The following is a 15,871-nucleotide window of genomic DNA, read 5'->3' as shown; positions in this document are numbered from 1 at the left end:
TATGAATTTTAATGGTTCGAACCTATAGGCCTCGTTTTTTTAGTTTACTACCCTGCCACTTGTCTAATTGTACTCAAACAAGTTTGTAAGGGGCTGTTCCGTCTTTGTGTGCAGTATATATATTTCATACTCCCTCCGTTCCAGTCATTTGTATACAAATGATTGGGACACAGAGACCAGAAAATTGTATAAGAAATAACTAAAGTTAGATTTGAGATAGTAGAGGAACTATAGAATAAATATAGTGGAAGAAAGTAGTTAGTATAATAACATATTATATTATAAAAAAGTTTACTATTTTTGGAATGTATACAATTGGTGGGACGTCCCAAAAAAGAAACTGTATACAATTCATTGCGACGGAGGGAGTACCTACGTCCCGGTCAATAATATACATTGGGGGACGGGGCCGCGACACGAACTTTAATGCTTCAATATAGTATAGTTCTATAAATTATTTTTAAGATTTTCTTTTTTTGTATAAGAGTATAACATTTATATTTTTATACAAAAAGAAATATTTTAAAAATAAGTTGTAGAACTATGTTTTATAATAGCCTTAAAAAGAGTGTTAAGCAGTGAAACACAAACGTATACAATTGACTGGGACAGAGGGAGTAATGATTATTTTGCTAATTTCACACATGTTGGAAGAGGATTAAATTACTGACATTCTTTATTTCTATTTAAATTGTACTCCCTCCGTCCCACCACGTTCTTTACGTTACTTTTGGGCACGCATTTTAAGACTCTTATAAAGTATAGTTCCATATTATATTTTTTTTTTAAAAAAATCCTGAAAAAAAGTTAGATGTTTAAACTTAAATTCAAAAAAAAAATATTTTAAAAAAACATTATCGAACTATACTTTATAAGAGCCTCAAAATGCGTGCAAACAGTGAACGTAAACAATCTGTTGGGACGGAGGGAGTACATATTAATTTTAATCAACGGTTATACAATAATGAAAGATTCATTTAATAAGATACTCTCTCAGTTTCAAATTAGATGTCCACTTAAAAAAATCACACAGTTTAAGAAAAGTGTTTGTTCACAAATTAATTGCATTAAATGATCAAAATATGTAGAGTGAGATTGATGTAGGAAATATAAATAATAGATATGTGAAGTAGAATTGACTTCGGAAATATGATTTTGCATTAAAAGTTGTAGTGGACAAGTAATTTAAGACAAAAAAAATTTCTTGAAAGTAGACATGTAAATTGAAACGGATGGAGTATCAATTTTCAGGCAGGTACTCAGAATACCCCGCCTCAGATTTGATCAGATACGCAATTGTATATGTAGTACTCTTTTGCGGAAAGCACATTAAAAACTGAGCTGAATTACGCGCAATACAGGGAAAACTGTTGTTTTGGATATAGTGCATTTTCCCGGCGTGTCCCTCACTGACTCGGTGGTTCTTTGTATTATTCGATTATGTGGATCAACTAAACTAGTAATGAATGCCATTTGATAGTACTCTCTCCGTCCCTTTTTATTTGTCCATTTTGGAAAAAAAAACACATACCAAGGAATAATTGATTGTGTAAATTTTTTCATTAAATACCTCTAATTAATATCTTGAAAATGGTGGAATACCCCTACTTTATGTCTTGAAAACATGAATTCAACCAAGTTTTAAATAAGTCAAGCCTTGAAAATTGAAATTATGGAGATATATTTGAAAAACTATCTTTAAATTAGTTTTGAAAATATAAATGGACAGATAAATAGGGACAAATTTTTACTTCCAAAGTGGACAGATAAATAGGGACGGAGGGAGTAGCAAAATAAAAAGAAATCATGATCATGTAAAAAGAAGACATTGTGATATACTGTATCTTATTACATCTCAGCTGCTATTGCAGTAATGGAACTTGAATTTCTATCACCAAACCTTTACACACACCGACGCTATCCAAACAACTGGTAACAAAGTAACAAACTAACTGTTTAAATTTGCCGCTATCTCACATTGTTGAGTTGCCACCTTGAGCTGTTTGTGTCACCAGCAGCATCTATAACTTCCACATCTGTGAAGCTAGAAAAGTCACGACGCCTTGTCCTAATTCGTCTCAAAATTTTCCGCAAAATGGCGGCATGTGTGTATTTAAACCAACTATACATCTCACCAAGGTAAGCGTAAAATAGGAGTATCACAGGCATGTACTTTCTGAAAAAAGGGACGCTAAAAGAAAAGACGAGAAGAAGGAATAAAGAAGAGATCGTGCAAACAATAATGGCCAGAGCTAATGAGTGATACAGCACGGCAAAAGTTCCTGCAATAAAAGCCACCATCATTGCTGCAATCGATATAACGTTGAGCACTACAGCGCTCGTGAGCAACAAAAAAGTGACACTCGGCCGCTTGTATCTGAGTGATGTTGTGAAGTAAAGAAACAGTGCGGAAATTGAAAATAGGAGGGCCACTGTATCTGCTATCATAAATATCTTGAAGGCCGGCTTTCTTAGAAGCAGCGGGGAGCCTTGGCTGCTGTCAAAACCACCGGGCACAGTGAATCCTGCTGTCAAGGCTACTGTGGTCACTAGTGCAGCCACTATCATATGGCTGTTCGCCATCTGTTGGTGCATCGTGATTCTTTCTTTGGCAGGTACCGGATCATACTTATATACTGTTTGCACTGTACCTTGAGTCCAAGCGTTCCAAAACTTATAAATCTCTTCTCTACTTGGATGTACTCCAACCACCTCCTAGAAGATCGTTAAAATAAGAACAGCCAGATGTTAGAAAGTATATAAATTTTTTCAGGGCTAAATTGCAAACTGTTTGCCTCAATTATGGAGTTGGTGCACTTTGTATACCTCAGTTATGGAAACTAGCAAAATGCATGGTGAACTAATGAAAACAGTGCAAAGTGTGTATTGTCGTTAGTTTACTCCTTAACACCGTTAATTTGCTGCAATGCTCATCGTCTTACCCAGCTTGGTGCTTTTATTCTTCTGTTTGCTAACTATGGTAATACTCATGGCCAACAAATCACTGATACACTTGCTAACTATGAGATGTATCATATCTTCGACTTGTATATAAGCTAAGATATGAGATAGTCCTCGTCAATCTACAGCCCTAATCATAAGTCATTCCGGTGAATAATGTTATACTCATACATTGGATGTTCATTAATTATATTAGGTGATGTATTAAACAATACTCCTTCTGTCTCAAAATAATAGTCTTATACGATTTTTTAATAGTCAAATTGACCCATCTTTCATCATGCAGTAATTAGAGCATTTGGAAGTCATATTAAATTCGTTATACGTACCGCATCCATTATAGCCCGAGAAAAATTCTGGTAAACCACTTCTGATGGAGTCAAATTTGTGTTGTCTACTATATATTGATCAGTCTTCTGTAGCCACTCCCGCATTTCGGGAACATTATATCCAAGCTTGGCAACTAAGTGAAAAGGCGTATTCCCTTCCTGGTCTCTTTGTATAATAAGAGTATTCAAAGTATCAAATTTTCGAGTTTTCGATAATATGAATTTGAGCAGGGGCTTCTTGTATTGTTGCACGGCAATGTGCAATATATTTTGACCATTTCCATCTACACTCTCCCACATATCAGGCAAATATTCCAGAAGTTTCTCTACCACCTTATGATATCCCTTATATGCTGCAACATGAAGGGCTGTCTTCTTATATTTGTTATCTGGTAGGTAAGCCACATTGCTGTTGACTCCCAATAAAAATCCAATTGAATAGTACTGATTGTTATCTGCGGCAAAATGAAATGGCGTCCATCCATCATTATCTGCTACACAGATAAGGTGGCTGTTGCTTTCCAGTAGAAGTCTCATGCATTCTAATATTATATCATCAAAACGAAATTCATAAGTAGTTGCGCCAGAGAAGAAGTCATCATAAATAGCTTAACCTGTGCCTCGAGGACACATGATAGACAATCGAAAAAATATATACCTTTTCATTAATAAGGAAACCTATTTAGTAGAATTATTTAATTTTGATTAATTTAACTCATTGTATTTATTTATAATGGGAAAATTACTCAAAATTGAAAATACTACAATTTTAAAAGTATTCTTAAAAAGACTGTCAGTTTGAAACTTTCAAAATTAATACTTTTTAAGTTTGATTTTGAAAAATATGATTTGCCACTTATTCTGCAACTCAAGTTATAATTTTTGATTTAATTTTTGAAAAAGTTGATTTATGTGGGTTGATTTTAATGATTGCAGTTGGGAAGCAAAAGGTAGGCCTCTACCAAAGCCTAACAGTCTTGTAGCTCCATATCAATATCATATCATTACAAATCAATATCGTATGATTACCATATTATTAACAATTGTGCTTGTACTTCTAGCAGATGTTACATATCGAAATTTTCACCAACTGTACGCTTCCAAGTTCCAACTCTACCTCTCACGGATGTTACACTCAACTTATGCAAATCATATCAATTACACACTTCCAACTATACCTCTAGCAGATGTTTTCATATTGATACGTTAAGTATCATTGAAATTTTAAGTTGGAAGATGAAAAAAAATACAAAAAATCAGATTTCAAAAAAGATCACCGATAAGAAAATTCAAATTAAACACGGAAGGGATCTTATGAAACCATGTGTGGCAAATTGTATATTGATTGTGTGTGACAAATTCTATGGGGTCATTAAATTATATTCATCTAAAAATTTATATTTAGGGTTTATATTAAGTTTTGTAATTTATACACTTATGCTTATATATATATCGTACGTACCATGTCCTCTTTTACTCACGGTTGCAGCATGCAAGGCAGTTCGTCCACAAGGACCGCCGAACGTTGGCGATTCACAATTATCAAGAACTACTTCTATGACACCATAATAACCCCTAACTGCAGCCAGGTAAAGTGGAGTCTCATCAAACCTGTTCCGAGGATACGAGAAACCTGGATCTTCTTTTACTAACAGTCCAACTACTTTCTGGTGATTGTATCGAACTGCCGCATGCAAGGCAGTTTCAAATTCCAGATTCGATGTTCTAATCAGATTTTGCAGAACCGTAGTTGTGTTTTCAAGATCAACAGGTTGCCGGTCCGAAGACTTGGCCTTAGTAATAAGTGCTTCAACCGCGTCAAAGTGCCCCTGTCTTGCTGCTTGATGAAGAGCTGTCTCACCTCTCGAGTTGATCTTTAATAGTAGTGATTCATCAGCACGCCCTAGTATCTCTTGCACGCATTTCCTACTCCCGTGTTGGCATGCAACATGAAGCACCGAATTATTTGCAGGTGTGAGGTGACCACCGACTTCACGCCAGTCCTTCCTCTTTAGGACATCAATGTCATCATCAATGAGAGCTACATATAGTTCGCTGTCCATTTGTTTTACTGTCTTGTATTGAATACCCACCCAAAAATATGCAAAACTAGGAAAGGAAGATCGTTTATATTTAAGCTAGGATAGATGTGTTGCTCCCTAATTAATTTAACTTTTGAATGAATATGGAGCTGATCTGTCTAAGTAAATTAATTACTGCTGTTTTCATTATGTAGACCTAGAGTCAACTAAACTATGTATATTTAAACAAAATAATTGGGATGTTAATTAATTACTTCATCTAGAAATACATATCCCTTTCAATTTTCAAGAAATCAAATCAACCTATCTTTCAACTTATATATATAATGGATGAGAAAGAATATAAAATTTGAAATACAATTAAATTAAGAAATTTCGTAAACAATTGAACATGACGAGCCCGTTATCCGCGACTACCTTCCTAACAATAGTGACCTCGAGTTGATTGTCTTTAAAGTCAACGACGGTAACTTATGATCAGGCACCACACCATGATTGATGATCAGGTACCCCATAAAAATAGTCAAGCTGACTAAGTTCATTTTTTTAAATGAAAACAATAATATTTAGACCTATTAAATTTCAACACATTTCATTCTTTCCGGATTATTAAAATTATATCATGCATACATATATGTCAGCCTTATCAGGTAACTACAGAGAATATATCAGCCTGGTGTATACTCTTTGAAGACCTTAACTATGACCTGGTGTATACTCTTTTTGAGAGAACAGAGTGAGAACAATGTCCATTTACAAGCAATAAGATATCTTCTTGTAAAATTAATTTTATGTACTTCACGGAATGAAGTTTATAACATTACATAGTTACATGGTTGGAGATCAGGCCCTAATCGCTCATAGCATAGGCTACTTTCTTATATCTAGTGTAGATTTTCCTGAAAAATTTAATGCACACATAAAAAACAAGGAGAAAGAATAAAGAAGAGATGATACAAACACTAATCCGCAGAAAGGATGAGTGAGCTAGCACAGCATAAGTCCCTGCAATGAAAGCAAGCATCATTGCTGTAATGGAAACAACGTTGAGCACTACAGCAGCACTGATCAGGGGTCCTAATACACGAGTGGCATCATACATTGCTGTCAAGAAGTACAGAAATAGCGAAGAAATGGAGAACAGGAGGGCGATTGTATCAGCTACCATAAATATCTTAAAGGCAGTTTTTCTTGAAAGTACTGCAGACCCTTGGTTCGGTCCTTGGTTCCCGTCAAAGCCACCTGGCATAGCGAATCCTGCTGTCAAGGCTACCGTAGTTATCAGAGCAGCCACTATAACATGAGTGTTCACCATTTGTCTTTGCCATTTGATGCTTTCCTCGTCAACTCTTTCAACTTCTACTACTTTTCTTCCAACCCAGTGGTTCCAATGATTTCCAACAGTGTCTAAACTGATTGTCCCTCCAACTAGCCCCTGGACAATTGTTAACATAATGATCGTGAGATAAGTATGTCAAGTTCAATTTTGTTAGTGTAAAACAATATTTCTATAGAATTATCATTTCCTCCGTCTCAATTCAAATGGCTACAATCAGCGTGGCTCATGGGTTCTAAAATCGAACAACCTGACCCGACCCCCCTTATTTAGACCGAATAACCTGAACCAATCAAACCCAAAATTTTCACAAGTCTTAAACCCAGCCCAATCATGAATAGTCCATGAACATTTATCCTGATTTTAGAGTCCGCTTTAGATTGAGACTTGCGAGTTGAGAGACTTACAAACTGAGTCAACGGAATTAACTAACTTTAACTGCCACATGATGTTGATCTTACTGATTAATATGATGTCATAGTAATACTTGTTATACTTGTATAAAAATGGTAGGAAGTATTAATCTGTTGTTTTATTTTTTCAATTAATAAGTTAAAATATGATACTTATTGTTACCATCAGTATTCAATAAGATCAACAAAACAAAGCAACTATGCACACAACTCGCTGTGTCAATTATGAAAAAATATGTATTAAGCAACTTATGACTAACTAATGAGCGACATAGTTCTTTGCTCGTACTCCCACCGTTTCAAATTACATAATGTTTCAAATTAGTTGTCCACTTCAACTTTCAATGTAGTGTAGTTCATTATTTGTATCTTCAAGATCAATTTTATACCACATATTTTGTATTTAAATTTCCAAGATCAACTATATTCCACATATAATATTTGGTCAAAGCAATATATATGACTATAAATGAAAATTTCTATGGAATTAAAATTTGCTTAATATGCGTAATTTTTTAAAAGTGGACATGTAATTGAAACGGATGGAGTATATATGTACATACCTCGTCAATAAGGGCACCGGTTTCTTTTTCATAAAGCGCTTCGAAGATAGTGATATTTTTGTTGTTTACTGTATCCCAGTCAGGTCTCCAGTATAATGCATCCACAAGTTCGGGAAAAAACAATCCACGCTCAGCAATTAGATGGAGAGGCGTACATCCAAACTTGTCTCTTTGACTAAGAAGGCTACTCTTCATTTCAAAATCTCCAGATACAATGAATTGAATCACAGATTTTTGCTCCTGTAATACTGCAATATGCAATATATTATGACCATTTCCGTCGACACTCTCCCAAGCATCTGGCAATATATTCAGAATTTCCTTCATCACTTCTAATTTTCCTTTATATGCTGCTACATGGAGAGCTGTTCTCTTAAGTATTTTATCTGGTAGGTAGGCAACAGATTTATTTACACTTAACAAATATTTAGCTGATCTAACAAGATCATTATGTGCAACATAATGAAATGCCGTCCACCCATTATTCTCTGCTACGTTTATAAGATCATTGTTATTTTCCAGTAGACGCATCATACATCCTGAATATCACAAAGAAATTTATAAATTTTTAAAGTGGAATTGTATATATAGCTATGCAAGCCAGAAACTTATAGCTAAAAGGAAGATCATAAAATGCTACTCTATTTACCAAGGTTGGACTAAGGAAACTTCTGGAATTAATAGTTAGTGATACAGAATTCATAAGCTGACATACAAGCATATGAATTGATTTATAAGTAAGGACATTATGTAATGGGGGTCACGCTCAAGAGGGAACCAATCCTTAAAATAGAACCTTAGAACCACTAAGGTTCTGCTGCAGAATCCTAAATTTTAAATAGATTTTAGGATGTAAATCTAAATACATGTTTTTTGCATCGTTGTGTGTGTTCAAAAATAATTTCAAAATATAATACATAAACACGACATTTTTTGCATGTGCAGTTCTACTGCAGAACCCTGATTAATACCAGAAATAAGGCTAAGGGTTCTAAGAGGAACATGACCCAATGTAATAGATAAAGCTGTACTTTTTCCACTTTACACATTTACTGTTGGCATATAAATTTGTGTAACACCCTACATATTTGCCATCCATTTCAAACTGAAGTAACTTGTGCATCCTTAATAATTATTCACACAGATAATTAAACATTTTTAAATTGTAAAGAAAAAACCTACCAAATTAAACGGGAATCTGTAGATATAAAATTACTAAACTAGGGGCATAAAGCAGACTGAGAATCGGAACTAGACCAAGAACCGCAAGAAATCGCACCATACAAAGGCAAACCGAAGAAAAAACTGCACCGATAGGTTTTCAGTATATTTCCAAAGTGCATCCCACCATAAACCGAATTGAACTGCACTTAATTAATAATATATATTTATTATATATGATATAAATTTTTCATAAATCTAACTTTCTATTTATACAGAGAGAACACCAATAACAGATAAAATAGCAAGTTATAATGGGTCATTCATAATTACCAATCTACAAGTATATGACTTAATATCTTAATGTATGAGTTTTGCAAATGCAAATCCATTTCTTGTCACATGCAAATTATTAAAATGAGATATTATAGAATCCATAACAAAATCCAAAATAGAGTTTAGAATAGAATCATATATATATATATATATATATATATATATATATTATTTTTATTTTTTTTGCTCGATAAATTTTACATAGAATCATGTTACTTTTAATTCATATTTAGAGTTAATTGCAATTGGCACCCCTTTGGTTTCGGCTTATTGCACCTAATAGTTTTGGAAAATACACTTTGCAGCCCCAGACTTTTAACCGCGCTACATTTAACACCCTTTCCGTTAATTTCTGCCGTTACCGTTAACTTTTGCAAGGGCATTTTAGGAAATTTTATTATATTTAATTAAAATCAGACTTTTATTTAAATTTTCTGACCATCTAAACGATATTTTTCGGAAAAACTTAAAGAACGAAAGTTGTAGAGAATAAAAAAATCTTTTTGGAACAATAAGGTTCAAAATTTAAATAATTATTTAAAAACGATTGTTCATTTTTACAAGATTGCTAATTTTAGAATTTTTTAAAAATAATTATAAAAAGAATTACGAAAATTTTGAACCTTATAGTTCTAAGAAGATCTTTTTATTCTCTACAACTTTCGTTCTTTAAGTTTTTCTGAAAAATATCGTTTAGATGGTCAGAAAATTTAAATAAAGGTCTGATTTTAATTAAATATAATAAAATTTCCCAAAATGCCCCTACAAAAGTTAACGGTAACGGCAGAAATTAACGGAAAGGGTGTTAAATGTCGCGCGGTTAAAAGTATGGGGCTGCAAAGTGTATTTTCCAAAACTATTAGATGCAATGTGCAATAAGCCGAAACCAAAGGGGTGCCAATTGCAATTAACTCTTCATATTTATTGTTAAACATGTTAGATAGTATAATAATTCATAATGAAAGATTAATTAGTTTAGAATCAGAATTTAATTCAAATTTTAGATAAGATTCTATATCCGATTTTAGAGTGTTCTTCTTTTAAGGGTATCCTTCTTTGAGCAATGGCATATGTGTGTGTGTGTGTGTGTGTGTGTGTGTGTGTGTGTGTGTGAGGACCGGTCACCATCACAAAGCCAAAGAATTAGATATGGGAAAAATGGGAAATTAATATCCATTATATGTAGATAGTATAACTAATAACGTGGATCTTGTATTCTTGTGTGACTAGTTAGAAAGCTATTTGAGACGGCAGGGGGTACCATTCGCAGCCTTGTTTACCATTATCATATTCTTAGACAACTTAAAGCTAAGAAAATAATAGATTCTTATTGTATGCTAATTTGATCAAGAAAATTGGAAATAAACAATATTGGACCCAAAACGCCAATCAATATAAACTTAAACATAAGCAAAATAGATTAACACGAAAACAGAATACGGCTCATGTAATAAATCAGCATGGAAGAGCAATCAAGTTGGGTTAAACTGTAAGATGGTATATATATGTTGCACTTACCATATCCGCCATAACTCATTGATGCAGCATGCAAAGCCGTTCTTCCATTGGGACCATCAAAGCTTGGTGATTGACAATTGTCGAGAATAATATTGACAGAATCGGTGTAACGCCTAACAGAAGCCAGGTAGAGTGGAGTTTCAAAATACTTGTTCTGAGGATATGAATAACTTGGATCTTCTTTTGCTAACAGTTCAACCACGTCGTTGTGATTGTATCGAACTGCAACGTGCAAGGCAGTGTCAAGTTCCGCATTGGGTGCTCTAATAAGATCTTGCAGGAGCGTAGATGATTCCTTTTGGAGATTATTAGGTTTTAGTACCGAAGACCTGGCCTTACGAATGAGTGCTTCAACCGCACCATAGTGCCCTCCTCTTGCTGCTATGTGAAGAGCGGTCTCACCTCTTGAGTTGATCCGTATTAGTAGTGATTCATGAGAACTTAGAATTTCTTCGACACATCTTGTCCTCCCATGTCGGCATGCAAGATGAAGCACCGTATTATTTCCAGGTGTCAATTGTTCGTGCACATTAGGCCAGTCACTCCCCTTTAGAGCATCAACGTCATCACAGGTGACAACATTATACAAGTCAGAATCCATATGAGTTACTGTATATATGATCGCCAAAAATTGCAATTCGAGCCAATGAAGAAAGTTTAAGTTTATAGACTGTGCTGACTATTCATACATGCACAAAGGCAAGGTGAATATATATAAATGATAATGGTGTCTGTAACTAACAATAATTAGTCAATCACTCTTAAAAAATACTCATTAGTCCAGAGTTAATTAAGTACAGATACAAGTAACTTGTTTCTAACTAACAATAATTAGTAAAATAAGTTGATCATGTGCAGATGTGAATGAACATGAAACTTATCAAAACTTCTGACTGTTTTATGCTCTTACAAGCATTTTATTTCTCAACCAAACAAAAAGAGTAAATTGATTTAAACACCTTCAAAAATGTTAAATATAAGTCAACTATATACTTATATTAACCACTGTACATAGAGTAATCGATTTTTGATTAATTAAGTAATAACCAAGTAGAAGGATACATCATACATGATTAATTAATTTCAACTCTATCACATTATCACATGTGAACTCAAGTTCGGTTTCATCAGATTCAGAGTATACGATAATTGTCCTCGGAAAATAGGCTGTAGACAGCTGCCTGGAACACAAATTCAGCAAGCTACACTAATATTAAGACAAAGCATATGCTTGTGCAATGCAAGTGGTAGAATTAGTACTTAAAGAATGACTAATAGTATTGACCTGGTTTTTTCTATACAGAGGCATTTTATCAAACACCTTTCACTCCTTCCTCAAGATCACAAATATATAATATTATAGGCATGAAGACTGTTAATATAACATCTATGAGAATGGCTAAATATAAAGAAGAATATTGAATCAATACCTCCGTCCAACTCGCCGCAAATTAGAACGACGGCTAAGTCGCCGGGAGACTGTAGATTGAGAGTCGTCAAGTTGCATTGTGAATTGTGATCAAAATTGTTAGATATGTTCGGTTGTTAATTTTTGTTGCGTCTGAGTGGGCGAATGAATTTGGATAGAGTATGTGGTGGGAAGTTAAGGTTTGGGCCTTTGGGCTGTTTCAATCCGCTATAATTTGATAATCAGCGGATTAAAATAAAAGTTTGTTAAGTTAATTTTCAAAGATCTATTTTAATTTTTGAGTTACAGATTTGTCATAAAAAATTATTAAAGAATTTTCTAAAATATCCATAGCTTAAGAATTTATCAAAAATGCCACTTTTTCTAAACCTTTTAAAAATTGGAAAAATACTAAGTTTTTAGGAAAAATTTGCAAAAATACGGTTTGCAACTAGGTGCAACCAGATGCAAATTCAGTTAATTGGCCCCGCAGGGGTTGCAAATATGGTTGCATCTGGTTACAAGTATGCTTGCATGTGGTTGCAACGAGTTGCTTACACTATTTTTGTAAATATTTTCAAAAGTTTGATATTTTTGCAAAATATTGAAAAAAGATGTAGTATCTTTGCAAAAATAATTTTGGCCTTAGGTATTTATGAGAAAATCTCTTTATTTTTAGTTTGTATAAATATTAAATAATATTATATGTAGGTTGCATTATAAAATTTCATACAAAATGACATGATAATTGAGATGTGATATTTAATGGTGCTTTTTATGTGAACAAGAGTCACATTTCAATTAAAACTTAAAACATATTACTCCGTGAATGATTTTTTTTTCAATTTTGTGCTTTAAGTATTTACTCCCGAGTCCCGACCAAGTCTCAAATTGTGCATCACCGTGAGGCTATGTTTGGTTGTGCTTAGAGCTGTAATTCAAATCGGGCGGCTCGCGAGCTCGCCCGGCTCGAACTCGTTTAAATGCGCTCGGTTCGACTCGACTCGTTAAACGAGCTGAGTTCGGGCAAAGGTTTCGGCTCGTTTAATTAAACGAGCCGAGTTCGGGTAGAGGTTTGGGCTCGATTAAGTGTAAAATTATACGATCTGGCTCGCTCGACTCGTTAAAATCGGCTCGTTTAGCTAAACGAGCCGGCTCGACTCGACTCGTGAAATTAATCGAGTCGAGTTCGGGCAAAGATTTAGGCTCAATTAGTTAACCGAGCCGGCTCGGCTCGACTTGATTAAACTTGGCTCGATTAGGCTCGGCTCGAAACTCGCCCGGCTCGGCTCGAATTACAGCCCTAGTTGTGCTTTTAATAATTATTCTACTGTCAGAAACAATGTTTATAAAAAAAATGGTGTCGTAGAAATCAGATAGTTGTTTGGATTTTTTTTATTTTTGATATTTGCATATTTTGAGTTATAATAAAAAAAAAATAGTTTTTATGAGTTTTTTTTAACGTAGTAACCTGCAGCCGCTACTGTTTGGGTGCGCACTGGATAAACCCACGGGCTAACGCAATAGTCTGCAAACTACGTGAACCAGGTAAATCGCACTTAAGCGATAGGCTCTGGTCGAAGAGGCATAATCACAAATTCTTCTCCCTTCGAGAATCGAACCTACGTTTGATTGTGAGGTCTATGTCTAGCTTCAACAAAAACTGTAAAACAATTTTTTATAAAAGCATGGAAGATCTGCTTTTGCTAAAAACAGCTTTTTAGCTAAAGAAATGATGTTCAGAAAAGCTGTTTTTAAGTTAAACATATATTTTTTTACCCATTTCAAGTAAAAACTGTTGTTTACGACAAAAACGTCAGACAATACTTAACTGATACTCCATCCATCCCAGTCGATTGTTTACGGTTGGTTTGAATCATATCCGGAGGTTAAGAAATGTGTATAAAGTAACAGAATAGAGAAAGAAAGAAAGAAAAGTGGGTGAAGTAGTGTGACCCATTTATTTTTAATGTGTAAATAAGATAGTAGAGGAAAACTTTTGTAAAAAGAAAGAAAAAGTGAGGAAATGATGGACCTATGACTATTTTTAATAAGTTTTGTAATGTAAATAACGAGATAGAACACTTAAAAAAATTGTAAAAAATGACAGGGAAAAAGTAAGTATCAGATACATTGCAGAGGGAAATGGGTTCCATATAAATTTACAATTGACTCAGTCCCGTGTTTATTCGGAGCAGTTGAATAGTTGTTGTTAGGCACCGCGGACCACTATCATATAAATATTTGCACCTTGCTCCAATTAAAAAAGAAGAAGCGCATTATCTATCAATGTGTGGAGTCTATAAATGTAGATGTTCCTCCGTTCCTTGCGTTGCAATTCTAGTGCGCGATTATATACACAATTCTAATATTATCTATGAATCATTACATATCTAAGTTATTGGTTGAATAAAAATGTCATTGTATCTAGTCTAGAAATAATTGGTAGAAATTACAACTGAAACACCGGAAAGCCCGAAGAAAAATATCGGCTTTTCTTAAATCTTACTCTGTTTTTTTTTTGCTTGGTAATGTAAGAATTATATACACAAAAAGATTAGGGGATAGCCATGATAGAGTTTTTTTATTGTATACATAAAATCATTATTTTTATTTTTTTATAAATTAAATCATCAAACGTATATTTTTTTCAAAAAAATAATTTTAACAATATGTTAAAAAATAATTTAAAGTACGCGTTAAAAATTCAAACAATCTATAATTTAAGGAAAAATGTTTGAAACACAAAATTAAATATGAGATCTTTAACAAAATAGGGTATAATAAATTTTGATTATAATAAACCTTCTATGTTTACGTAAATGCATCAATTATTTAATACATATAAATCTTAGTCAAAATTTAGTCAATTTGACAAAAAAGTCAAAAATAAGATAAAAAAAATTAGGACGGAGGGAGTATAAAATTACCCGAATTTTATATATATAGCAAAAGCAAAGTTTAGTACATGCAAATCTTAGTCAAAATTTAGTCAATTTAACCACAAAAAGTCAAATAAGACAAAAAAATTGAGACGGAAAGAGTATAAATTTATCGAATTTTATATATATATAGCAAAAGCAGAGGGAGTACGAGGTTACTACGTACTTACTAGCACATGTCACGGTCCATGTCATTTATGTGAATGCACCCGGCAGCTTGACTATTTTTATGAGTACCATCGTGATCATATAAGAGCATCTCCAGTTTCTTAAGATTAGATTATTTTAAGGCTAATATTTGATTAAAACTAATGAAAAACATGTGTTTTGTACGGGATTGTCATGTGATGACCTTAAGCAGATCCACTTCTCGCGGCACAGGGGAAATGAAAGGCAACTAGGCAAGTGCGATCCATGTTAACTTAAATTTAAGGCAGTTGACTCGATTCATTATTGTTAGGTACGCATTACTCTCGTTTACTCTGTACGGTTCATATAATTAATCCAGTCTGGAGATTATTTTTTAGTTAGATAGTATTCAATCTATTTAGAAATATAATTTGTTTAAATTTTTAGTATATAATTTTAAATTTTTTATCACATAATTAATATCATTATTCTTCTTTTTTTGAAATAATATCATCTTTCTAATATTCTTTTAATATTAAAATATCAGTCATATAATTTTATTCAAAAAATAAGAATTTTAATAATGAGGTTAAAATATGAAGGAAAAAAAACATGTTTAATAGCCAAACAAACTGTATTTTAAATATAAAATATTTATCATATAAAATTAAGTAAAATCATTCAACATATATTAAAGTTTGACACTAACAAATCTTCTCTGTTCAAATGAAAT

At 33.4% G+C, this 15,871-nt stretch overlaps 2 protein-coding genes across 3 annotated transcripts; both read right to left on the bottom strand.

The window, feature by feature from the left end:
• Positions 1-1,905: 1,905 nt before the first annotated feature.
• On the bottom strand, positions 1,906-5,394 carry LOC108203657 (ankyrin repeat-containing protein At5g02620-like). The gene is made up of 3 exons (XM_064086043.1): positions 4,753-5,394; positions 3,291-3,832; positions 1,906-2,715 (listed from the first exon to the last, which is right to left on the bottom strand). Exons 1-3 carry the CDS (start codon positions 5,351-5,353, stop codon positions 1,969-1,971), a joined length of 1,890 nt encoding a protein of 629 aa, XP_063942113.1. The 5' UTR covers positions 5,354-5,394; the 3' UTR covers positions 1,906-1,968.
• Positions 5,395-6,069: 675 nt separating this feature from the next.
• On the bottom strand, positions 6,070-12,011 carry LOC108214962 (protein ACCELERATED CELL DEATH 6-like). 2 transcript variants are annotated; one of them, XM_017387248.2, is made up of 3 exons: positions 10,660-12,011; positions 7,645-7,892; positions 6,070-6,767 (listed from the first exon to the last, which is right to left on the bottom strand). In XM_017387248.2, the coding sequence occupies exons 1-3, from the start codon at positions 11,258-11,260 to the stop codon at positions 6,183-6,185; spliced, it is 1,434 nt and encodes a 477-aa protein (XP_017242737.1). In that variant the 5' UTR covers positions 11,261-12,011; the 3' UTR covers positions 6,070-6,182. The 2 variants fall into 2 exon arrangements, with proteins under 2 accessions (XP_017242737.1, XP_017242729.1); XM_017387240.2 differs by having other exon boundaries at positions 7,645-8,183; positions 10,660-12,006.
• Between the last annotated feature and the right edge of the window lie 3,860 nt (positions 12,012-15,871).

Source organism: Daucus carota, chromosome 1, assembly GCF_001625215.2.
Source record: "Daucus carota subsp. sativus chromosome 1, DH1 v3.0, whole genome shotgun sequence".
NCBI lineage: Eukaryota > Viridiplantae > Streptophyta > Magnoliopsida > Apiales > Apiaceae > Daucus > Daucus carota.
This window is presented reverse-complemented; position numbering and strand designations above follow the sequence as displayed.